Genomic DNA, 25,698 nt, shown 5'->3' on the forward strand with positions numbered 1-25,698 from the left:
CCCAATCCCCGGACCTGACCATCAACATTCCCCACCGAGTCCCATCTCCCCGATCCCATGTCCTTCTCCTCCAGCTCCATTTCCTCCATCCCATGTCCTTATTCTCCTCCAGTCCCATCTCCTCCTCCTCCAGTCCCATCTCCTCCATCCCACATCCTCCTCCAGTCTCATCTCCTCCATACCCTGTCCTCCCTCTCCTCCAGTCCCATCTCCTTCTCCTCCTCCAGTCCCATCTCCTCCAGCCCATGTCCTCCTTCTCCAGTCCCATCTCCTACATCCCACATCCTCCTCCTCCTCCTCCTCCAGACCCATCTCCTCCTCCTCCTCCTGTCCCACGTCCTTCTCCTCCAGTCCCACGTCCTTCTCCTCCAGTCCCACGTCCTTCTCCTCCAGTCCCACGTCCTTCTCCTCCAGTCCCACGTCCTTCTCCTCCAGTCCCACGTCCTCCTCCTCCTCCTCCAGTCCCATTGTCCTCTATCCCATATCATCCTCCTCCAGTCCCATCTCCTCCATCCTGGGACTCCGGTTCTGGTGGCAAGTGTCTCCAAGGGCATTTCTCCCTCACTACCTGTTGTGTCTATGGGACCTCACCCCATCTGTGTCCCACGGGTTGCAGGAAAAAAAAATTAGCTCGATTCCCCCATCAACACAGACAGTGTTGATGGGGGAATCCCTGCTGTGGAGCCATTGTATTCTCCCAGTGGGGGGCAGGAAAACTGCCCCCGTCAGGAGAACACAGTAATTATTGCTAGTGGCTACAAGAGCTCTCCCACTCTACAAGACTCTGGTCCAGCCGCACCTAGAGTATGCTGTCCAGTTCTGGGCACCAGTCCTCAGGAAGGATGTGCTGGAAATGGAGGGAGTAAAAAGAAGGGCAACAAAGCTAATAAAGGGTCTGGAGGATTTTAGTTATGAGGAAAGGTTGCGAGCACTGAACTTATTCTCTCTGGAGAAGAGACGCTTGAGAGGGGATATGATTTCAATATACAAAGACCGTACTGGTGACCCTACAATAGAATTAAAACTTTTTCGCAGAAGAGAGTTTAACAAGACTCGTGGCCACTCATTAAAATAAGAAGAAAAGAGGTTTAATCTTAAACTACGTAGAGGGTTCTTTACTGTAAGAGCGGCAAGGATGTGGAATTCCCTTCCACAGGCGGTGGTCTCAGTGGGGAGCATTGATAGCTTCAAGAAACTATTAGATAAGTGCCTGAATGACCGCAACATACAGGGATATACAATGTAATACTGACACATAATCACACATAGGTTGGACTTGATGGACTTGTGTCTTTTTTCAACCTCGCCTACTATGTAACTATGTATGTAAAATTTGACAAGCTGGTTGTACTCAAGTTGTTCGATCAATCAACTTGGGTACATTCAGCCTACCCACACATAGTTTGAATATTGGCCAGTCTCTGCTAAACAGACCGAGATGCAAACAGTCTATGGCCGTCCTCATCTGCACTCTAGCTTCAATTTTCACATGGGCCGATCCAGTTTTTCTCAGCAGGATCTGTCCGTGGATCCCTTGCCAAGCTAAGCGGGCAACTGACAGATGTGTCCACTCATGCTGTCTGTTTATACCCAAATGCCCTCTGATCCGGCCAGACAGAGGGGAATGGATGCCCTTCCATCTTTTCTTTTTGCCAGATCAGATCAGATCAGATTGGAGGTAGGCGGGTGTAAACGGACAAATTTCCATTTAAATCTGCCATTCCATAGAGGAGAATGGATGGTCCGATCGAGTTTGCCTCAAAAATGGACAGGAGGACTCCATCGGACCACTTATTTGAAAGGGGCCTGAAAAACAATCCGCATGTATTGCTTTTCAGAGCATTGGCTAGTTTAGTGAACCTGGACGAATAACAGTCACTGTAATGCTACCCATATTGCTGTCCTTTTAACATGGTGACATAAGCTGACACCTATGCTACACATGTGTAAAGTTACTTTCAACCTGCTAAAAGGACAGCAATAGAGTTGGCAATACAGTGACTGATATTACCAGGGGGCACAGGCTGTGCACTGTATATGTCTTCTAGCAGCTTCAGGCAAACCGTTTTTTTTTTTTCCACACTCACCTCAATCTCTGCAGCAGCTTCTTTGCAGAGGAATTCTATCCCTCCAACCCACACAGGAAGCACGAGGTCTGCAGTGATGGACAGTGACCCCTGTGTAACTATTGGCTAAGGAGGCAGCATGAGGCGGAGCAGCCCGCCTCCTCAGCCAATCAGCAACTGAAAGGCTGTTAAGTCCCTCCCTCATAAAATCTCCGAGTCTCGCCCTGCCAGCTTACTGTGCTTAGCCTACGGCACCTCTCCTGCACTATTTCTCCTCCGGCTCCTCTCTCCTGCACACTTCCTGGATGCCGGACTCCGGGCCCAGTACATGTGTATCGGCTGTACCCCCCTGATGGCAGCCCTGCAGGTAGGACTCAGTAAACATTTTCTCTTTAAAATACATTTGAGTGCATTTTGAAGCACATTGGTAAAAGTCAAGAAATGTGAAAGAACCAACCTTTGTTTTCTTGCTGAAGTTCCCTGATCTGCCGATTCTCCTGCTGGATTCCTAGCACCAGCGTAGACCGTGGTCGGTGTCTCGCAACCTCATTCAGTTCCTGAATTTCCTCTTGGTACTATCAGAAGAGAAATCAGAGCTTACACCACAAAACACACAGCACAATACACAGAACGCTTGGAGTGAAGGACGAGATGAAGCAACTCTAAATAATTGCCAATAGCCATGGTAACTTCAACTGATAAATTCAGTGGCTTTAAAAGATTTGCAATATTTACCATGTTATGGCTGTATATTTAAAGAGGACGTGTCACTTAAAGCAGAACTAAATCCTCCTATTTTTTATAGCCAAAGAAGCTGCCATCTTAGCCACGGTTTGATCTGCAGTTGCCATAATGCTGCATATAGGGCCGTTTTTAATATTGATTGGACCCTGGGCAAACATTTTTTTGGACCCCTCCTCCATGCAAATTTCCCTCTCCACCTGTTTTGAGACATACAATAAATAGCAGCTAGACTTAAAATCAGTTTACTGAATACGATCAGGCAGAGATTGTGATTGGTTGCCAAAAGGTTACAGTGTATCATCACCGCTCACTGACTGGCTGCTAGAGGTTACAGCACACATTATGGCTCACTGATTATTTGCTAGAGGTTACAGCACATGACTTTTGCTTGTTGATTGGTTGCTAGAGATTACTGTACCTTAATACTGCTCACTGATTGGTTGCTAGCGTTTACTGCATATCCTTACCGCTCAATGATTGGTTGCATGAGGTTAGTGCACATAATTACTGCTCACTGATTGGTTGCCAAAGGTTATAGCACATGATCTCCTCACTGCCTGCACACTATGGACTGGGGAGGTGAGGGGACCCATCAATAGACAGAAAACTCCTAGGGATCAGTGGCAATGCTTGGGGAGGGGGATGTGATCAGTGGCAATGCTGGGTGGTTGATGGGTTCAGTGGCAGTAGTGGTGGTGGTGGTGGGATTGGCTAGTAGGCAGTACACTGTGGCAAATTCTGAATCATGTAGAACAAAGCTGGAAATCTTTGACAAGTACAGTATACAGTTGGCAAAAGTTTGCATACCCGGGGCAGAAATTGTAAAATTTTGACATTAATATTGAAAATATGACTGATCATGACAAAAAAACTGTCTTTTATTTAAGGATAGCAATCACATGAAGCCATTTATTACCACGTCGTTTTTTGGATCCTTTTTAAATCATAACAGAAATCACCCAAATGGCCCAGATAAAAAGTTTACATACCCTGGAATGTTTGGCCTTGGTACAGACACAGAAGGTGGCACACATGGGTTAAAATGGCAATTAAAAGGTTTCACAAATTTCCCAAATTTGTGGCTTTTTAAATCATAATTAGTGTCTGTGTATAAATAGTCAATGATTTTGTTAGCTCTCACATGGATGCACTAAGCTGGCTAGACACTGAGCCATGAGGAGGTAGAAAATAACCAGTCAAAAGACCTGCGTAACAAGGTAATGAAACTTTACAAAGATAGAAAAGGATATAAAAAGATATCCAACGCCTTGAATATGCCAGTCAGTACTGTTCAATCACCTAATAATTAGTGGAAAATTTGGGGATCTCTTGATACCAAGCCAAGGTCAGGTAGATCAAGAAATATTTCAGTCACAACTGCCACAGGAACTGTTCGGGATACAAAGAAAAACCCACAGGTAACCTCAGGAGAAATACAGGCTTCTCTGGAAAAAGATGGTGTGGTTGTTTTTAAGGAGCACAATATGATGATTCTTGAACAAAAAAAAGAGCTGCATGGTCAAGTTGCCAGAAAGAAGCCTTTACTGCACAAAAAAGCCTGGTTACAATATGCCCAACACCACCTTGACATGTCTCATTGGCTTTTTTGTGGCATTGGCGCAGTAAAGGCTTCCTTCTGGCACCTCAACCATGCAGCTGTTTTGTATCGTTGAATTGTGCTCCTTAAAAACAACCACACAGTCATTTTGGAGAGCAGCCTGTATTTCTCCTGAGGTTACATGTGGGTTTTTCTTTGTATCCTGAGCAATTCTTCCACCAGTTGTGGCTGCAATCTTTCTTTGTCTACCTGACCTTGGCTTGGTATCAAAAGAGCCCCTAATTTTCCACTTCTTAATAAGTGATTAAACAGTACTGACTGGCATATTCAAGGCTATGGATATCTTTTTATATACTTTTCCATCGTTATAAAGTTTCATTACCTTGTTATGCAGGTCTTTTGACTGTTCTTTTCTACTTCCTCATGGCTCAATGTCTAGCCTGCTTAGTGCAAAAAAAGCTGAGTTAGACTTACTGGTAACTCCTTTTCTGAGAGTCTTCCAGGACAGCCCATGAGACCTTGGGCTCCTCCTACCAGGACAGGAAACACGTCACCCCCACCAGATAAAAGGGCGGTCCTCCAGGCCCATGTCAGTCTTCTCAAGAACCGTAGGACCCTGCAAAACATGCATAATGCACATAACTTTAGACAATACCGGGTGGGAATCCGGCTGTCCTGGAAGACTCTCAGAAAAGGAGTTACCGGTAAGTCTAACTCAGCTTTTCTCCAAGCGTCTTCCAGGACAGCCCATGAGACGATGAGCCAGAACTTACCAGTCTTGGGAGGGACAACTGCCTGAAGGACCTTACGACCAAACGCCTGCTCCTGAGCTGATAGGAGATCCAGGCGATAATGTTAATGAAATGAAGGTCGAGTAACTGGACCATGTGGCAGCCCTGCAAATTTGTTCCGGGGAGGCACCAGCCCTCTCAGCCCAAGACGTAGACAAGACTCCAGTTGAGTGCGCATTAACAAAAGGTGTAGGAACCTCCCTAATTTTGTAAGCTTCAGAGATGGCTTGCTTTATCCATCTAGCCAATGTGGCTATAGATGCACTATTCCCTTTGTGAACTCCAGAAAAGAGGACAAATAAGGCATCAGTTTTCCTAAAGGTCTTGGTGACCTCAAGATAGACTAAGAGAATCCTTCTTACATCTAGAAAACTAAATTTTCTTTCTAGGTCGCCCTGTGGCGAACTACAAAAAGGTTGGCAGTACAATCGGTGGATCGGTGGAATGTACTTGCCACCTTGGGCAAAAAACCTGGATCGGTTCGTAAAACAACTCGATCCTCAAAAATCGTGAGGAAGGGCTCCCTTACTGATAGGGCCTGCAACTCACTTACCCTACGAGCTGAGGTAACAGCTATAAGGAACAGTCTTTAATGTAAGTAACTTAACTGAAATACTTCCCAGAGGCTCAAACGTAAATTCCACCAGAGTTTGTAGTACTAGGGACAGGTCCCAAGTTGGACAACTTCTCACCACTACTGGTCTGGCCCTAGAGATAGATTTGAAAAATCTGGCTATAGTGGGATTTTCCAGGAGAGAAAACTGGAGGAGCACACTAATAGCTGCCGCCTGTACCTTTAAGGTACTAACTGAAAGACTTTTGTCGGCACCCTCTTGGAAAAATTCCAAAATAGACGGAATATCATGGGTTAATCTTTCATTTTCAGATAACCATGAGTTAAACCTTTTCCAAACTTTGGAATATATGGCTCTAGTAACCGGCTTCCTGCAATGAACGAGAGTCTTGACTACCTTGTCAGAGAACCCCTGGGCGCTCAGTATCTTTTCTTCAGATACCAGGCCATCAAGTTTAAGGAAACCACCTGAGGGTGTGATACTGGACCCTGCAATAATAAGTCTTCCCTTTTCGGAAGACTCCGCTGAGGCTCTGAAACCAGAGACTGTAGCAGGGAAAACCATGGCCTCTTGGGCCAAAATGTGGCAATTAGAATCAGATCCATCTCTTCTAGCAGAAATTTCCGGAGGACTTCTGGAATCAGTCTGATTGACGGGAAGGCATAACATAGGCCTGGAGGCCACGGGTTTGCCAGAGCATCGATCCCCAAGGCTTGGTCTGCCGGGTTCATGGAAAAAGAATATCTCTGTCTCGCGGTTGTTTCGGTTTGCGAACAAATCCGCTACGGAATAACCCCATCTCTTGGTGAGGTCTGCAAAGACTTCGGGATGAAGGGACCAGTTGTCTCGGTCTATCCTGTGACGGCTGAGATAATCTGCCAGGCAATTGTTTGTCCCCTTCAGGTGTACAGCAGAAATAGAAGCTAGTTTCCCCTCTGCCCATGAAAGGATCTCCTGGGCAATGGACTGAAGCATCCGGCTTCTCGTGCCTCCCTGCTTGTTGATATACGCGACTGTCGCGATATTTTCCGACAGAATTTGGAGGTTGTGACCCATGATCTCCATCTGAAAATACTGCAGGGCTCTCTGGACTGCAAGCAGCTCTCTTTGATTGGATGAGGCCCTTGCCTCCTCTGAGGACAACTCTCCCTGTGCTAGTGCATTGCTGAGGTGGGCTCCCCATCCCCAGGAACTCGCATCCGTGGTAATACTTCGGGAAATGGGAAAGGACCATGGGAGACCTCCTGCTAGGTGCTGACCAGCTCTTTACCACAGGCTTCTTTTTATCCTGTAACGGACGCTGACGGAGTCTCGCCCATGGTACTGCGGGAAAACATGAGGTCATAAGACCCACTGCCCTCGACACCTGTCTCAGAGAGACCGACTGGTTGGTCTGCAATGCTGACATAGTCTGGAACACTTTGGTAATCTTCTCCTGAGGAAGAAAAACTCTTTGGTTCACTGAGCAAAAATCATAACCCAGATAAGATACTTTCTGGGCCAGGATCAAGGACGATTTTTCTTTGTTTATCAGCCAGCCTAGGGACTGTAAAAAGTCCAGTACAGCCTGGAGAGCCTCCAACAGCCTCTGGTATGTCTCTGCTACTATCAGGAGGTCGTCCAAGTAAGGGATAACAGTTATCGCCTTTAATCTCAGTGGCGCCAGCACTTCCCCCAACACTTTCGTAAAGATGGGTGGGGCTGAGGAAAGACCGAAAGGGAGGGCTTGAAATTGAAAATGTCGGGTCCCCATACTCGTCTTCACTGCCAATCTCAAAAACTTTTGGAAGGCTGGATGAATAGGGATGTGAAGATAGGCATCCCTTAAGTCCAACGTGGCCATAAAGCAGTTTGGGTATAGTAGGTTTTTGATAGAAAAAACAGTCTCCATCCGGAAACGTTTGTATCTGATGGTCTTGTTTAAAGTCTGGAGATTCAGGATAAGTCGAAACTTTCCTGCCGGCTTTCTGACCACAAATACATGGGTATAGAATCCCTTGCCCTGCTCTGACTGTGGAACAGGACTCAGGACTTTTTGATCTAATAAGTCTCCGATCTGGAGACCCAGAGGCCTCGCTTTCTCCCGATCTTGTGGAGGAAATGTGACCAAAAAACATTCTGGTGGTTGGTGAACAAACTCCATCCTGTACCCGTTGGTCACTAGGTCCAGGATGAAGGGGCTCGGAGTGACTGCTGCCCACTGTCGGATGGAGGCCCTCAATCTTCCTCCCACCGGGGGAACAAAAGTCACTGTGGCTTGGCGGGCTGTTGAGGAGGGTTAAACAGCACTCCCCCTTTGCTTCTGCCTTTGTGCCCAATCCAGTGTTTTTTCGGGCTGCTGTCCTTTTCTCTAGGAATCTGTTGCCTGCCTTGGCCACAAAAAAATTTTCTGGCTGTCGGAACTTGCTTTTTCTCTGGAAACGCCTTTTTCTTATCAGCCATGCGTTCCAGTGCCTCCTGTAGACCTGGGCCAAATAAATGATCGCCAGTCAAGGGAAGGCCACAAAGGTGCAACTTGGAGGCCAAGTCCCCTGACCAGGTCTTAAGCCAAAGGCTTCTCCTGGCCGAGTTCGCTAGAGCCGAAGTCCTGGCCGACATTCTTACCGACTCAGCGGAAGAATCTGCCAAAAAACCCACTGCCTGAAATAGGAGAGGAAAAGACTTTAAAATTTGCTCTCTGGAGGTACCTGCTGACAGATGTGACTGAATCTGAGTCAACCAAACCTCCAGATTTCTGGCCACACAAGTGGAAGCCAGAGCTGGTTTCAGGTTTTCAAACGCTGAGTCCCAGGCTCTGTGGAGAAGGATTTCCCCCCCCTTGTCCATCGGATCCTTAAGCGCGCCCATATCATCGAACGCTAGGTCCGAGTTTTTTGAAACCTTTAAAAGAGGTGCATCTAACTTGGGATTCTTATTCCACGGCTGCACAGTGTCCTCATCAAAAGGAAACCTTCTTTTTAGGTTACTAGAGAAGAATGGTTTTCTCTCGGGATTATCCCATTCCTGTTTAATAGTATCAACCAAAGAACTATGAACTGGAAAAACTCTCGATTTTCTCTTATGCAATCCTTTATACATAAGATCATGTTTGGATAACTGAACCTCTTCCTCTTTTAATTCAAGGGTAGTATAGATAGCCTTTAATAAGTCATCTACATCCTCAACAGATAACTTAAATCTTGAGCCTCGAGTGGATTCTCTATCCCTGGGCTCTGTATCTGACCCTGATTCTTCCAGAGAAGAACGGGTAGATCTGACCTCAGCCTCAGAGTCCTCACTCTCTGCCTGCTGCGGAGTGCTGACTGACGCCTTCCGTGAAGACGGACTCTTTGCTGGAGTCTGGAGCTTGTCAATAAGTGTTCTAAAAGAACTGAAGGTGGATGCAAGCTCATCCCTAACAGAAGTAAGCATCTTCTGGCAAGAGGCAACCGGGTCATCTTTTACTAGGCCTTCTATACAGGTGCAACAAACTGCTTTGCTCCATGAGGAGCTCAATTTGTTTGCGCAAACCGCACATTTCCTTTTAAGTGGCTGCGCTTGGGCCTTGTCCTGAGTCTTGGTCTGCAAGACAAAATAAATGACCCACAATGTAATTAAAGCCACCCAATCGCTCCGTAACACCATGTGCAGGAGGGAGGAAATGTGTCCCCTTACACCCACTACTACAGAGGGGGGAGGGGGAGGGAACACTCACAGGGATAGCAAGGTGGTGACAGAACACCCCAGGCTTACCTGTGAGGTGCTGGTGTTGGGAACCGCATCTGCTGCCTGTGCAGGTACTGCAGGAGGATCCATTCTGCCCCTCTTGGTCGTCCACAGCCTGGCTGCTTTACACCAAGAAACACCAGCAGCCAGCGTTCTTTGTTTGCGCCATTTATGGAGACTGGAACCGCGTCTTCAGCGCCCGACGACGTCATATGCCCCGGAAGTAACCCTCTCCAGGCACTTAATGTGGGCCAGCTTGGAGCGCAATAGCTCTGCCCCCTCGAGCGCTGTGGCTTCCTCCATTCCCTGCACAGATCAGCCATGCTGTCGGCAGGGAAGGACAACCGATGTTCAGCTGAGCTATTAGTGCATTGCACTGCGCTAGGGGCCCAACCACACACCGGTCCTGGCCCTCTCCAGGCACGGAGGACAGGGAACAGCAGCACAGCCAACCTCCCCAGCGGTGTGCTGCTTCTGGCAGAGGAAGAGGTAAGTGATATTCCCCAAAAAATAGCCATACAGAGCCCCTGCTCATAAGGCCTATGGGAGCAGGTTCAAGGAACATGTTACCCTCTGTCCGGAGGAAACACAAATAACTGACATGGGCCTGGAGGACCGCCCTTTTATCTGGTGGGGGTGACGTGTTTCCTGTCCTGGTAGGAGGAGCCCAAGGTCTCATGGGCTGTCCTGGAAGACGCTTGGAGAAAAGACAGTTTTTTGGCATGATCAGTCATATTTTCAATATTAATGCCAAAATTTCACAATTTCTGCCAGGGTGTACAAACTTTTGAGCACGACTGCATACTGTCGTGGGGCATTCTACACTCACCACCAATGTAATGGGGAATTTTCAATGACCACCAATGTGAGGGGGGATTTGCACTGACCACCAATGTGAAGGGGGCATTTGCACTGACCACCAATGTGAAGGGGGCATTTGCACTGACCACCAATGTGAAGGGGGCATTTGCACTGACCACCAATGTGAAGGGGGCATTTGCACTGACCACCAATCTGAGGGGGCATTTGCACTGACCACCAATCTGAGGGGGCTTTTGCACTGACCACCAATCTGAGGGGGCTTTTGCACTGACCACCAATCTGAGGGGGCTTTTGCACTGACCACCAACGTGAGGGGGCTTTTGCACTAACCACCAACGTGAGGGGGCTTTTGCACTGACCACCAACGTGAGGGGGCTTTTGCACTGACCACCAACGTGAGGGGGCTTTTGCACTGACCACCAACGTGAGGGGGCTTTTGCACTGACCACCAACGTGAGGGGGCTTTTGCACTGACCACCAACGTGAGGGGGCTTTTGCACTGACCACCAACGTGAGGGGGCTTTTGCACTGACCACCAATGTGAAGGGGGCATTTGCACTGACCACCAATGTGAAGGGGGCATTTGCACTGACCACCAATGTGAAGGGGGCATTTGCACTGACCACCAATGTGAAGGGGGCATTTGCACTGACCAGCAATGTGAAGGGGGCATTTGCACTGACCAGCAATGTGAGGGGGCATTTGCACTGACCACCAATGTGAAGGGGGCATTTGCACTGACCACCAATGTGAAGGGGGCATTTGCACTGACCACCAATGTGGAGGGGGCATTTGCACTGACCACCAATCTGAGGGGGCATTTGCACTGACCACCAATCTGAGGGGGCATTTGCACTGACCACCAATCTGAGGGGGCATTTGCACTGACCACCAATGTGAGGGGGCATTTGCACTGACCACCAATGTGAGGGGGCATTTGCACTGACCACCAATGTGAGGGGGCATTTGCACTGACCACCAATGTGAGGGGGCATTTGCACTGACCACCATGTAACGGGGGATTTTACGCTACCCACTAATGTAATAGGAGCATTCATAGTAACCACCAATGTAAAGAGGGATTTACACTGACCACACTGGTGGTCACTAGTGTAAATGAAAGGATTGTACACCAAGCCCTAATGTAATGAGAAGATTTATCCTGACCACCAATGTAACTGAGACATTTAGCCTGCGTTTACATTTGTGTGTGTCAGGAACGCATGCAAAATTGCTTTCCTGACACCACAGAAACGTGCTGCCCTTTAGCAGATACACAGCAGTGCCATTAATTGTTAATGACACCCTCACACATCTGCTGAGATGTACGTATTCACATGTATCAAAATTCAGGGTGCTGTGGCACCATGTTATTTTGAAAAAGTGTTCCACCTCCAATTTGCTTACCTTTGCAGAACAGGCTGATGTTAGGCTTAATGATCACAGTTGTAGGCAAGGCTTTCCAGCATGCCCCTTTACTTACCCAGTGAGCAGCATTCAGCAGAAGTGATGGTGAATATGACCTCAGGGGGACATGCTATACATATGAATGCCGCTACCATTTACATATCAAGGTCACCTCTATTTACATATTAATGCAGGTTATTTACATGTAAACATGGGGTCTGCAGGTGAGTCATCTGTACAAGGCAATAGGACAGAGTTGAGTAGCATTAGTAACAGAACTTCACACTGAGATATTGGGACACAGCATAAAACTTCAAGGTACAAGGGGATTTAAACAGGGATAATTGGCAAGTATAAGGCAGCTGCCCTTTTGCCCTGCCTTAAAAACGGTCCTGGCTGCATATGTCATCAGTCAGGACACCAGTCATTTAAAGGCTTGACAAGTCAGTTGAGAGCACAGACATCTATGACAGGTATCATTCATGGTATGCCTTAATGTAACCATTTTGGGAAACTGTTAAATCAATGGATTTAGTTCCGCATTAAAATAGCTTCTTTATATATCTGTTTTGGGTTGCTACTACTTTTATTTTTGGCTAAATTCAATATGTTACTGGACTATAATTTACTATCTGGACTGAGATGCCAGCTCAGAGAGGTCAAATTCATAGTACTTATTCAGTTCTTGACTGTGTTTACAAAATGTCTCACACAGATCTGTCACTGCCACAGCCTCTTGCCTTTTGACTTGTCACAAATTTACAATATTACAGCTTGATCACTGGGGGAGGGCTCTGCTCATGATAGCTTACAATCTAAGGCCGGGTTCATACTGCTCCAACTCGGAAGTCCCACCACTTCCAATCCAAATTCTATGCAACTTTAATGAACAGGATTTGACTTGTCCTTTAACCAATCAAAACAATTCCTTTGCTTCTGGTATGGAGGAAACCTCATGCCAGATTTATAAAAAAAAAAAAAACTGCGTGACTCCCACCCAGACCCTTAGTTTTGGTATGGATTTTAAAAGGAAAGCCCACGTCAAAAAAATGCTGTGGGGTTAACATGGGGGGTGGGGGGAGTATGAGTATGGGGTACACTGTCCAGTGATGTCACCCGGAGATCCCACCCCTTTTGAAGTTTTAGGTTATCAAAAGTGGCGTGGTCTCCAGGTGACTTCACCGGATGGCCACGCCCCATAGCTATATAACAATCGGCAGACAACAGAGCTGACACAATGGTAGGAGCCAGCATCGGAGGACGACCAGGTTTTTTGTCGGCGGTGGCAGAAGACATCGGCAGAGGGAGAAGACATCAGCGGCGAAACTGGAGAAAGAGGACATGTTAGCGCTACGACAGGGGTCATTCTTCATTTTTAATAAAGGACTGATCAAAAACCATCTCTTGTTTTTTGTAACACTACACTTCATTTTTTTTGGTGAATGGGTAAGGGGGAAGGGGGAATCTAGGGACCCCCTTGTTAAAGGGGGCTTCCAGATTCAGATAAACCCCCTGCCAACAGACTCTCACAACCATCGCCCAGGGTTGTCGGGAAGAGGCTCTTGTCACCATCTAGAGCCCCCCCGCCCCAAAGCACCCAACCTTCCATATTGGGGGCAGGTGGCCTGGTATGGTCCAGGACAAGAGGGGCCACTAGATTGACATGTCATGTGACTTGTGCTCTCAAAGTCGGAGCGGATGTCAGACCAGTGTAAACCGGCCCTTAAGGGAAAAGAAAGGGATACAAAAGGAAGTAACTGAGAGAATGAGTTTTTTTGAGAAAGTAAACTTCAGTTGTTAACTAGAGATGGGGTAGGCTTCCCTGTAGGGATATGTTTTTAGGGATCCCCTAAAAGCAGACAGAGTGGGGAATGAAAAAAAAACAGAAAAAAAAAAAATCAAAAAAACAAAACAACTCATAGTATGTACCTAGCTTAACATGTTAGGGTAGGGGATTTCAGACAGAGGCAGAGGCTCTGGAGAAGTTCTGCAGCCGAGCATGGGAGGAGGCGACGAGGGAGCTAGAGAGCAGGAGGTCATGGAAAGAGAATGGTTTAGGTGATATTTTGGGATGTGGTTGGTGATGTAGCTGGGGAATAATTATGGATTGTTTCAGCTGGATATAGATGGATCAAGTTTTTCTTTTCATTCATACAAACTGTGTTAGATAGAGGGATCATCCCTGCAAAGTCATTTTATTCTGACAGCACTCTCCACTATCAGAATACACCGATTAGCAACTGCAGTTCATTGGCAGCAGTTGCTGAATTGGGAAACATTTTCCAACAAGCACAATGGATCAGCAGGTACGGTCTGAATTTCAATCCATGTGTGACCTCTCCTACTAGACAGAAGTCGGTTTAAATTTTATTTGTTGGGAAAAATGGAAGCCAGCGGAGGGATGGACAGAGAGGGGTAGTGGAAACTGAATGACTGGTAAGGTGTACGAGTCTGGTAGCAGCATTCATGTTAGACGGAGATAGTCTGTGTAGAGGTGGGACAATAAAGATGGAGTTGCAGTAGTTGAGCTGAGAGATATGTGACGCATAAAGACAGAACAGGAAGCGAGCAATAATGTGAAAGTCCAAGCAAAAATTAATTTCTAGTAAATTGCTTTAGTAAGAACTCAATATGAACCGAGTATACAAAGAAGTTTCAGCACACATACTCTGTGCCATCATCAATATTCATGTTACGGCACTCCACTGACCTGTTTCATTGCCTCCACCCGTTTGTTGAGCACCGTCGTCTGTTCGATAAGAGACTCTGCTGCACTGTCATGTTCCCGTAACCTTTCCACCAGGGATTTTGCATCGGCCAGAACCTTTTCGATTGTACAACTCATATTGCTGGCTGTTGTAAAAAAAATTACAGTCATATGAAGCACTCCACTGTGCACAGTGTAAGAGTCACACTACACATTATAATCTGCCCTACAATCCTTGTACAATCAACTTTAGATTTAACAAAACTATGCAACATGAAGACCTACCTAAACAATTTCAATCCAATCAATCTCTGTATAGTCAGGCAGGACCTTGTGCAACATAGTTGTCGGTAGATCTAAAGGAAATTGTACAACCAGATTGTAATGCATATGGTGAGCTTTAGAGCTGCCTTTCTCAAACTTTTAACTTGGAAAAGCCCTTAAAATGATTTTTAGGTCTCAGGGTCCCCCTACTAATTACTATATCTACAGCTAACAGTGCATTAGAGTGAACAGTAAGATACCTGGTAACTCTTTTTCTAATAAGTCTTCCAGGGCAGGCAAGGTTTTGCGCCTCATAGGACGTCTGTATGACAAGTTTTATCCATCTGCTTATTGTGCTTTTCAATGCCTGCTTTCCCTTTTTGACTCCTGCATAGAGGATGAATAAGGAGGTGGTTTTTCACCAGTCCTTTGTTCTCTCGCAATAAGCTATGTGCTTTTTTCTTACATCTAGCTTGTTGTATGTGTCTCTTTTCTTACTATCCATTGATTTTGGAAGCGATGGGATAAACACATTCTGCATCCTATGGAAGGTTAAAGAGACTTTTGGTAGAAAAGCTGGGTCTGGAGAGAGGACTATTTTGTCTGTCTGGATCAGGCAGTATGGTTCCATCATGGATAAAGCTTGAATTTCGCTCACTCTTCTGGCCAATACTATGGCCACTAAGAGCACGTTTTTTAGAGTAAGATTCCTATCTGAGCTCTCCTCCAGTAGTTCGAATGGGGGAGAGAGAAATCCTCTGAGCACCTTGGAGAGGTCCCATGTTTGAGTTCTGTAAACTTTCGCGGGTCTTGCTCTATTTAACAAGATCAGGAATCTCTTTACGAGCGGTTCCTCTGCTAATCTGGTGTCCAGAAAGGAGGAGAGTGCTAACAATTGTACCTTCAGCGTGCTCAGAGATATTCTCATCTGCTCCCTCGTGCAGGAAATCCAGAATCGCCAGGATGATTTCTCTTTTGGAATCCTGTTTTTGTTTAAAAATTATTATTGTTAAGGTTTTATGTATACCATAACCGAGAACAACCGAGCTGTGTCAACATGACATCAGCCCGCATCCACAGCCACACAGGGCCCAAAAAGTTACAGTGCATTGCATATAAACCGAACAAAGTCCAACTGACTAAACCAGTACATTCTAACAATGTAGCCCCCCCTCCCCCTTTGTCACAGCTCAACCAAGGACTATCCTGCTGTGTCATTGGAATTGTACCATGCCTGTCATACCCTGTCAAATTTCTTTCCGCAGCCCCTGGTGGTGTACGTGGCTTTATAATATGGCATCATGGAATTCACCAAGCCCTTCCAAAATATCACATCAGGAGCCCTCGGCTTCTTCCAGTTGAGCAGAATTGCTTTCCTCCCATAAAATAACAAAATATTAAGCAGAGTTCTAAGAGCCCTAGAAGGTACCACCTCATCTACTACTAGACTGTTAGGATTATTCTTCTCCTTTGATCAGTCAAACTCCAGATGTATTGAAAAGCAGACAATTTATTTCAGATGCGTCACACAAAAGGATGATTGCTTACAAGCTAAAAGAGGCATTAAGGATCACACAGAGAGCTGTACAGCCCCCTCCTAATACTTACAATAATATAGCTATAACGCTTCTATTGGCTGAGGAAACACCAATAGCATTCCTGGTACGTACTTTATTGGCTAATTAGTATTTCCTGTACAATCTGTTCTACCATATATGGCAAAGCTTGTTAGATAAAGACAAAAAAAAGTTAATTCAAACATGTGTTTAGAAGCCATCTTAAAAATCAGTCTCAGGGTTTTTCTTTTTTAATAGTCACCCAATAAACATGTTAAAGACCCAGCAGACAAACCCACACAATCATAGGCATTGCCAGAAGATCCGAGATACAGGAGGTGAACTCAGACCAAAACTGCTGAATTTGTGGGCACTTCCAGAAAAAATGATCTGCATTGGCGGATGAAAAGGAGCATCTCCAGCACTCAGCTAAGACTGAGTGGAAAATCTTGGCTAACCTGGCCGGGGTATAGTAGCTCCTGTTTAGAAATTTTAATTGAATCAACCTATCTCTAGCCGATACTGGGGGTTGAAAGGGTTGAGTCCACAAATCATCCTAGTCCTCCACCTGTATGTCAGGCACTTCAGCTTCCCATTTTTCCTTACATCTGGCTAGGGCCTGAGGAGTCTTTTTAAAGAACTCTTTATAGGCCACTGAAAGGGGCCCAATAAGCTCCTCTCGCGTCAGTAAGGCTTCATGTACACGAGACGCCGGTGCAAACTCTGCTGAACACACGTTTTTAAAAGCTGAAATCGGCATTTAGAAAGGCCCGTTTTGCCGCGTTTGCGTCTAGAAGTGTTTGCAGAGCAGACTAAGTGGCCCCGAGATACGGTGCCCCAAAGTCAGGTCGCAAAATGTCAAGCACTTCTGCAGCAGAGAATGACATTTTCCGACCTGACTTTGGGGCCCCATATCTCGGGGCCACTTGGTGCTAGGAACCCCAGATTTGGTCTGCAAACACAGTGGAACTAGCACTATAACATATCCAAAGCTGGGGTTCCTCCAAGTGGCCCTGAGATATGGGGCCCCAAAGTCAGGTCACAAAATGTCACTCTGCTGCAGAAAAGTGCTTGACATTTTGCAACCCAAATTTGGGGCCCCGTATCTCAGGGCCACTTGGTGCTAGGAACCCCAAAATTGGATATGTTGTAGTGTTATTTCCAATGTGTTAGCACCAAATTTGGGGTTCCTAGCACCAAGTGGCCCCGAGATATGGGGCCCCAAAATCGTGTCGCAAAATGTCATTCTCTGCTACAGAAAAGTGCTTGACATTTTGCGACCAGACTTTTGGGCCCCATATCTCGCGGCCACTTGGTGAACTTTTATTGTTTCTTAACTTTAGAGATAGAGATAAAATCCTTCGACTAAACAGAGAGAAGGGTAACATCGCCCTGGGCAACGGACATGTCGCAGTGTTTCCCGACTTCTCTAATGAAGAAAGCGAGAGTGGAGGAAGATGGCAGAGCCATATTTTTTTGAGGACCCGAAGGCGGCAGTACACTGGCTGGATTGACGCGGACGTCCAGATGGATGAACGGGTTTGCGGCATGTTACTGTTAGTACTGTCACTATTGTTTTTTGTTGACGGGCCCCCTTTTTCTTCTGAATGTCCCCTCTGTTGTGGGGGGTACTCCCGATTCTCCATTTGCCTCTCTCTGCTCCCCCCATCTTTATAGCACATGCATTACTGAATGTAAGAACAGAGATTCCCCCCTCCCCCCTTTTGAAGTTAGGGGGCCCGATCCTTGTACTCCCCTTGGGGGGGGGAGGAATTTGACTTCTTGTTAACCCTGGAAACTCGGCTTCGGGCCTGGAGCTCTTTGGACCATAGAGCTTATCACCCTGTGCATCTCATTGCCCTCACAGCCTTTACATGGGGATACCGTGGGGTGGAGGCCCCTGAACTCTGATACATCAGGATGACTGTATATCCTTGCAGCAAGAGCATCACTTGGATGGAGACAGAGACAAAGGACATGATTCGTGCCCTAACCTTGCTTCACTCAGTGAATAATCGCCCCCATCATGTTTGCAACCCCCTTTTTCTTTTTCTTTATATTTTGTACCTTTTTGCTTATTAGAATCTAAGTATTGTACCTCCAGCTAATGTTGCTGGCTGGAAGATGATCTATACAAAGGTTGCATGGGAATGTATGCTTCCGCCAAGTTGGGGAGACGAGAAGCTGGGAGGGAAGGAAAATGCTGGATCTTTTGATCAGAGCATTGGGAATGTTAGCACCATTGTGCACATGTTCTTTACTTGGAATGTTTTTAAACAAGCACTTACTACATATGCAATATGTTGGTTTACTTGTGGGGTGGGTGTGCTGCCTTGGTTTGAGGAGGAGAGGTTGCCCTGCGGATCCACATGCGATATATGTGCACATGAACACCATGGCAGACATTACATTTATGATGTGGAATGTGCGGGGCATGCGGGATAAGATTAAAAGGACAGCAGTCTTACAATATTTGAAAAGTCAAAGGGTGGATATTGTTGCATTGGTGGAGACATATCACGGGTCACTTACAGGCGGCCCTGAAGCGTCCTTGGGTGGGGTGGGCTTACCATAGCACCCACACCAATATGTCTAGAGGGGTATCAGTGTTGATTGCAAAATCTACACCTTTTGAATTGGTCTCCATGGTGTCCGATCGCCAGGGCAGGTACCTCTTTCTACATGCAATTGTGGGGGGAGACCCCTTGTTGATACTGGCTAGCTATATCCCCCCTCCATATAGGGCAGACGTGGTCACAGAGGGTCTTGCATTTATAGCGTTGTACCCGTCTATACCAGTAGTGTGGATGGGGGATTTCAATCACACGATGACTCCATCCCTTGACCACCCAGAACGGGCTGAAATCAGACCTGATGAACCACTGCATACTAGGCTGTACCGTACACTGACCGAGTTTGCCCTTGTTGACGTGTGAAGACATACTAACCCCACAACTAGAGCATATACTTGCCACTCAATAAGTCACAATACCATGTCCAGAATAGCCTACGTCTCCAGGGCCCTTTTGCCAAAAGTCAAAGGACCCTGTCAGACCACTCTCCGTGTTGGCCAACGGCATCCTTGCGAGTAGCTTCTTCCACTAGATGCTAGCGGCTAAACCCTCATTGGTTATCCCTTCTTACAGACCATGATTCTATTGCCAGGGAGCTGCTCTTCTTTTTGGAGGGTATGCAGGGACCCCCCCGCCCTCACTACACACTGGGACGACTTTAAAATCCATGCCCGCAGAATATTATCCTCCAGAATAAATAGGTTAAAACGAGAGTCCAACACTGTACTACAACTCACATCTGACAAACTACAAGAATTAGAAGAGGCCTATAGTTCTAACCCGACCCTTGAAAACCTGAATAGAGTGAAACTGCAGACCCGACTAGTCACGCAATTGCACACTGAGAAGGCTAAACAGCGTGGTTTTTTTTGCAGGCAGAGGGTGTATGAGCAGGGTGAAAGGGCGGGGAGGCTGCTGGCCTATTTGGCTCACATGAAGGATAAGCCCCCAGTCGTGGTGTCGCTTGTTGGTCCAGACGAGTGTAATATAACAAACCCAGAACAGGTAGCAGATCAATTTAGACAATTCTATGGCAATTTATATAAATCCCAACACACATACACGCAAAGGGAAATTCAATCATTTATCTTCCATACAGTTCCCCCAGCTGAATCAAGAACAAGTTGAGCTTCTTGATGCACCTATTTCCGACCACGACATCACGGAAGCGACTGCACAGCTAGCTAAATCTAAAGCTCTGGGGATGGATGGATTGGCTCTGGAATTTTATGTCGCTTACTCGGATATATTGGTCCCCAAGCTGAAAGCCTTATACCAGTCTATATTTGATCAGAACTGACTCCCCGAGTCTATGCAGGAAGCCCAAATCATAGTTCTCCCCAAGCCAGGAAAAGACCCGCATCTCCCTGAATCCTACAGGCCTATCTCACTCCTGTAGGTAGATATAAAAATTTTAGCTAAAATTCTGGCTTCTAGATAAAACACTGTTATCCTGACTTTAATGCGGACCAAACGGGCTTTATGCCGGGGAAAAATACAGCCATGAATATTAGGTGAATTTATATGAATATCCAAGCCCGACACGACAACTCAGGAACGAGGGTGGTGGTGGAGTTAGATACAGCCAAGGCCTTTGACTCCGTGGAATGGCCATTTCTGTGGGAATGTTTGCATAATTATGGTTTTGGGGCACGCTTTATAAAATGGGTACAGCTTCTATAGCAGACACCCAGGGCGAAAATGGATGGATTTGTGAATGGATGGCTCTCTGAGCAGTTCCCACTTGAGGGGTACTCGACAAGGGTGTCCCCCCTCTCTCCCTTACTGTATGCGCTGGCAGCGGAGCCACTGGCCATTGCCATCAGAGCACACCCCGATATTCAAGGTCTGCGCCGGGGCCCTACGGCCGATAAAATAGGAATGTAAGCTGACGACACCATACTTTACTTAGCAGATCAGGGACCATCACTCCAAGCAGCGTTAAGACTTATTGAACAAATGAGGGGATACTCTGGATTGCGTATAAATTGGGACAAGTCTCAGATTCTTCCAATAGATGTATTCCCTCCCCCTTTCACAACTCCCCCGTTACCACTTGCTAGAGTATTCAAGATTAAATACTTGGGGGTGGAGGTAACCAGGGACCTGGTAGACTATACACCCCTGAAGGTAACCCCTTTGTTTAACTTATTAAAAAATAAAACGCAGACATGGTCCAGATTACCATTAGGGGTGATGGAGCGCTTAAATTTAATTAAAATGATCTTACTGCCCAAAATTCTTTATCTGATATGGCATGCCCCCCTATATATTCCCCTAAAAATCTTTAAACAGATGGAAGCTATCCTAAATTCATTTGTCTGGGGTAATAGTAGACACAAACTAGCTTGGCAAACCCTTAAAAATCCCACAGACATGGGGGGTGTATCTCTCCCGGAGCTCCAGGACTATTATTTAGCCTCGCAGCTTTCCCACAAGTCGTAAATGCAGCGCTATAGATCTTTAGTTTGTGACAAAGCAGGACACCCCGCGTATACACCCATTCAGGCTATACTTCGGGGGGAAAAAAAAAAAAAACACAAGGTCCCTCTGCGCGGTACAACACGGGCATGTTGCTATATCACCAAAAGGGGATGGAAAATATCTCTAAAGAAGCAGAATCTGGGGAGGTTTCACTCCCACACTCCACTGTGGCTTAACAGTAATATGCCAGAACTGGAAACAGTTCCAGACTCGATAGTTTGGGCTAGACATGAAATATTGTATCTCCATCAGGTTCTGTCCACCTCTGGGCTCAAGCAGTTTCAGGTTCTCAAGGAGGAGTTTTCCCTTCCACACCAACTAGCGTTTAAATACCTGCAGTTCCGCCACGCACTTAGAACCCAATTGCCGGACTTGGATGTAGAGAAGGAACCTCTCCCTGTACTGAATATAGTTATGGGAAATTAATCCTCTAAGCTTATAATCACACGTATATTATACAATTAGACAATGAGGCGCAGCTGCTGTTTCACACAAGGCCAAAACGGTATGGGAACAGGACGTAGGACTTATAGATGACGCTGACTGGGCCGAGATTTTGGAGGGAACCAAGACGGTGTCCCCTAAGCTGTCCGACCGACTGACACAACTGTATATTGTACACAAAGCCTATCTGACCCCGGTGAGATTGGCAAAGTTCCATCACACGCCGGACCCGGCATGTCGCCTGTGCAGAGCTGACCCGGGCTCGTTTTACCATCTTATATGGAGCTGCACACATGTTCAGACATATTGGATGCAGGTTGTCCGTTTTCTCCATGATAATATGGGATCCCCTGTGGTGCTGGACCCTAAGTTATGTATTACCAGATGTAGAGATGGATAAATATCACACAATTTTCATTTTTGAAACATTATTCTTAGCACGCAAAGTGATAGCGCAAAGATGGATGCAGAATATGCCCCCCACACTACAGTTGTGGAAAAAAGCAGTTAATGACACCCTGCCATTTAAGAAACGGATCTACGCACACAGGGGATCCGCACAAAAATATTCAAAGATCTGGGACAGATGGTTGGGGGACGGGGAGACCTGTATATAATGGGTCCAAATCCAGTACAGCGTTCCCCTACACCAAAAACACGGTATATTTATAAGTTGGATTAATCTGCCCCATAACTTACGGCACATGTGAATATATGTGAATGTATGCCCCGTAGTATTCCTGCATATTTAATTGTGATGTTACAATATGTATCTGACCTTCTGTCGCTATCTATACCCAATTGACTTGTAAAATGTGTTTTATATTAATAAAGTTCTTTTTTTTTTTTTTACTTGGAAAAAAACAATGTCCAGCGCTGCCTGCAGTGAAGCACCCAGGTCTTTAACAGGTGCAAATCATCAGCATACAGCGCAAGGGACTCGTTAATCAAGCCTACCCTAATAGCTTTAACCTTCCCTGATGACTGGAGGGCAACAGCCAGAGGCTCCATAGCAAGAGCGAACAGGAAGGGGAATAACGGACACCCTTGCCTAGTGCCCCTGCTGACCGTAAAGAATTCAGATACAGAAAACCTCTTATTGCCACCCTAGGGAGTCTATAAAACACTGATATCCACTTTCTATAATCTGGCCCAAAACCCATGAGTTCTAAGACCTTGAACAAATAACAATCGACTGAATCAAAAGCTTTCTCTAGGTTAATTGATACCACTATTCTAGTTCTGGCATCCATAGGAGGAAGATGTAAATGCGTAAAAAGTCTCCTCAGATTTGTGTCCGTAGATTTACCCGGCATGAACCCTGTCTGGTCTATATTAACTATGGAGGAAATAACCGTAGCCAACCTGGTCGCCAATACTTTGGTCAGAATCTTTAGATCCATGTTTAAAAGAGCTATAGGACAGTATGAAGCACACTCTAATGGGTTCTTCTAAGGTTTTAACAAAAGGATCATATAGGCTTCTAGCATTGAATCCGGCAGAGTCTTTTTCAAGGCAATGTTCCAGGAGTAAACGCAGTCTGGGGGCAAGCTGTTCTACATGGGCTTTATAGAAAATCAGTCAGAAAGCCATCTGGATCAGGGGCTTTATGAAGAGGAAAACGCAAAGATTGCCGTTTCAATCTCCTTGATGTTAATTTTAGCATCTAAGGGATTACTATCTGCCTATGACAACATGTGTAGCGATAGGCCTTCCAGCAAGGAATCTAAAGTAGACATGTCATACGTCGGTATGGGGGGAATAATGGGATGAAAAGAAGTCAATAAACTCTGTCATTATGGACCGTGCATCCGTGACCCGGTCACCCCCCTTGTTTCTGATAGCTGGGATGTTGGTGATCGAGCGATAGTCCGCAAGCAACATAGCCAAAAGCTTCCCATTCTTGTCCCCTTCTGCAAATATTGTATACGCCCCCTGCTTAGTCTCTGAATGTGCTAAATCGGTAAAATGTAGGGACAAGAGAGACGCCATGCCTCCAGCAGTGACCCATACGAAGCCCCCATGGGGGAAATTTTGGTATCCTGTTTGTTCCCGTACCAGGAGACAAACTTCCTTCTTAGAACCCATACACACTATTAAAATTTCTGCAAATTTTTGTCTTCAGATTTACCAAAACCATATAATAATATGGAGGTCAAACCTTAAGAGTTTCAATTTGTATGCAATCAGGCAGGCCCTTGCACTACATGGTTTTGGTAAATCTGAAGACAAAAATCTGCAGAAAATCGAATTGTGTATGGGGCTTTACTTTCTCATAAATGGCTCTAGTTACGGGTTTTTTGCTGGCTAGAATGGTGTGGATCACTCTGTCTGACAGTCCTTTCTTTTGCAGCCTCACCCCCTCAGTAACCAAGCCGAAAGCTTCACGAGTTCGTGATTCGGGTGGTTGACTGGCCCTTGTGATAGGAGGTTCCGTAAGTCTGGCAGTATCAGGTGCGGCTGGAGACTGAGATTCTTCAAATGACTGAACCACGCTCTCTGGGGCAAGTGGGGTGCTATGAGTATCACCGCTGCCCTTTCTTCCCTGATTTTTTGGATCACTTTCTGTATTAGAGCGGTCAGAGGAAATGCATAACACAACCTGGCAAGTCCAGTTTTGACTGAACGCGTCCACTCTGATGTTGCCATCTGTGGGATCCAGCGAGAAGAACTTTGGCAGCTTCATGTTTGCCTTTGAGGTGAACAGATCTACCTTGGGCACCTCCAAGTTTGCGTGATCCACAAATAGGTTGCTTGGTTTAGCGATCACTCTGTTTTATGGTCTTTCGACTTAGAAAATCTGCCAGTGTATTGTCTGTCCCTTTCAGGTGGATACCTGAGATCGATCTGATATTTACCTCGGCCCATGAGAGAATAGTTTTCGTCAGGCTCATCAACCGTTGGGATTTTGTCCCTACTTGCCTGTTCAGGTATGCCACCATCATAGCATTAAAATGCCAACAGGGAGCCAAGCGCAGAAAGTAAACCAAGGAGCCAAAATCATTATAAAAGTCACACTGGACCGCTGCTACCGCATTCAAATGACCAAATGAGAAACAGACAAAAACAGAATTGGGAAGCGCAGATCCAGGAGGTGGCAAGGAATCAATTGGAGATGGAATCCATGTGAAATTTCAAACAGTTTATTGCTGATAAAACATGTAACCAATACACAGTACAAATCGGAAAAATCGTCAGAATGGCCAAACTCACTGTGGAGTAATGGCTGTCCCACTTCCGTGAGGGCTGTGGACAGAGGGGGCTGCAGACCAAAGATGGGAAGCCTAAAAACACTTTCCAATAACTGGGAGCGGTGACCATAACCAAAGCCGGGCTACATCAGGGAGGGGAAAGGCTGGGTCCCAGATCCAGGAAGCTGAGCTGCAAAGGGGTGTACAGGCACCACAGGACTCCTCCCCGGCCACGTCATGTGGCCGGGGAGGAGTCCTGTGGTGTCTGGACACCTTGCAGCTCAGCCTCCTACCTGCTGCCCTTCCAGCATCCATCTCTGGTTTCACCTGCCACTGCAGCGACTCTGCCATTTTCCACTCTGGTCATACAGTGATCGTGCTTCCTGGATCTGGACCCAGCCTTTCCCCTCCCTGAGCTAGCCCGGCTTTGGTTATGGTCACCGCTCCCAGCTGTTGGAAAGTGTTTTTAGGCTTCCCATTTTTGGTCTGCAGCCCCCTCTGTCCACAGCCCTCACGGAAGCAGGACAGCCATTTTGTACTGAATGCGTACTGAAGAAGCGGCCACTCGTGCTGGTTCTTCAGCAGCCATGACCGGTGGCTCCCACACGCATGCACGGGAGTGACGTCATCGCAGCTCAGGCCAATCACAGCGCCGGAGCCTGCAAACCCGGAAATGACTCCGGGAGACATGTCGCCAGGTCACCGGGGTGTGCGGGGCCCGCTGCAACAGCTTTGATCTAAGGTAAGTATTTCATAATGAGCTAGTATGCGATGCATACTAGCTCATAATGCCTTTGTCTTACAGAGTTTG

The 25,698-nt window shown here is 46.4% G+C and overlaps 1 protein-coding gene across 3 annotated transcripts in view; it reads right to left on the bottom strand.

Annotated features, from left to right (window-relative positions):
- The window catches only part of FGFR1OP2 (FGFR1 oncogene partner 2), a 57,698-nt gene that overhangs the window by 21,115 nt on the left and 10,885 nt on the right, over positions 1–25,698 (bottom strand). For all 3 annotated transcript variants that reach the window (XR_012242969.1, XM_073621750.1, XM_073621751.1), the window contains exons 2-3: positions 14,379–14,521; positions 2,524–2,641 (exon numbers count right to left, since the gene is read on the bottom strand). Coding sequence is in view for 2 of the 3 variants with exons in the window: in XM_073621750.1 (XP_073477851.1) it covers positions 2,524–2,641; positions 14,379–14,513 (253 nt within the window). In the remaining variant the exon portion in view is untranslated. The remainder of the gene's footprint in view (positions 1–2,523; positions 2,642–14,378; positions 14,522–25,698) is intronic.

Source organism: Aquarana catesbeiana, linkage group LG03 (assembly GCF_042186555.1).
Source record: "Aquarana catesbeiana isolate 2022-GZ linkage group LG03, ASM4218655v1, whole genome shotgun sequence".
NCBI lineage: Eukaryota > Metazoa > Chordata > Amphibia > Anura > Ranidae > Aquarana > Aquarana catesbeiana.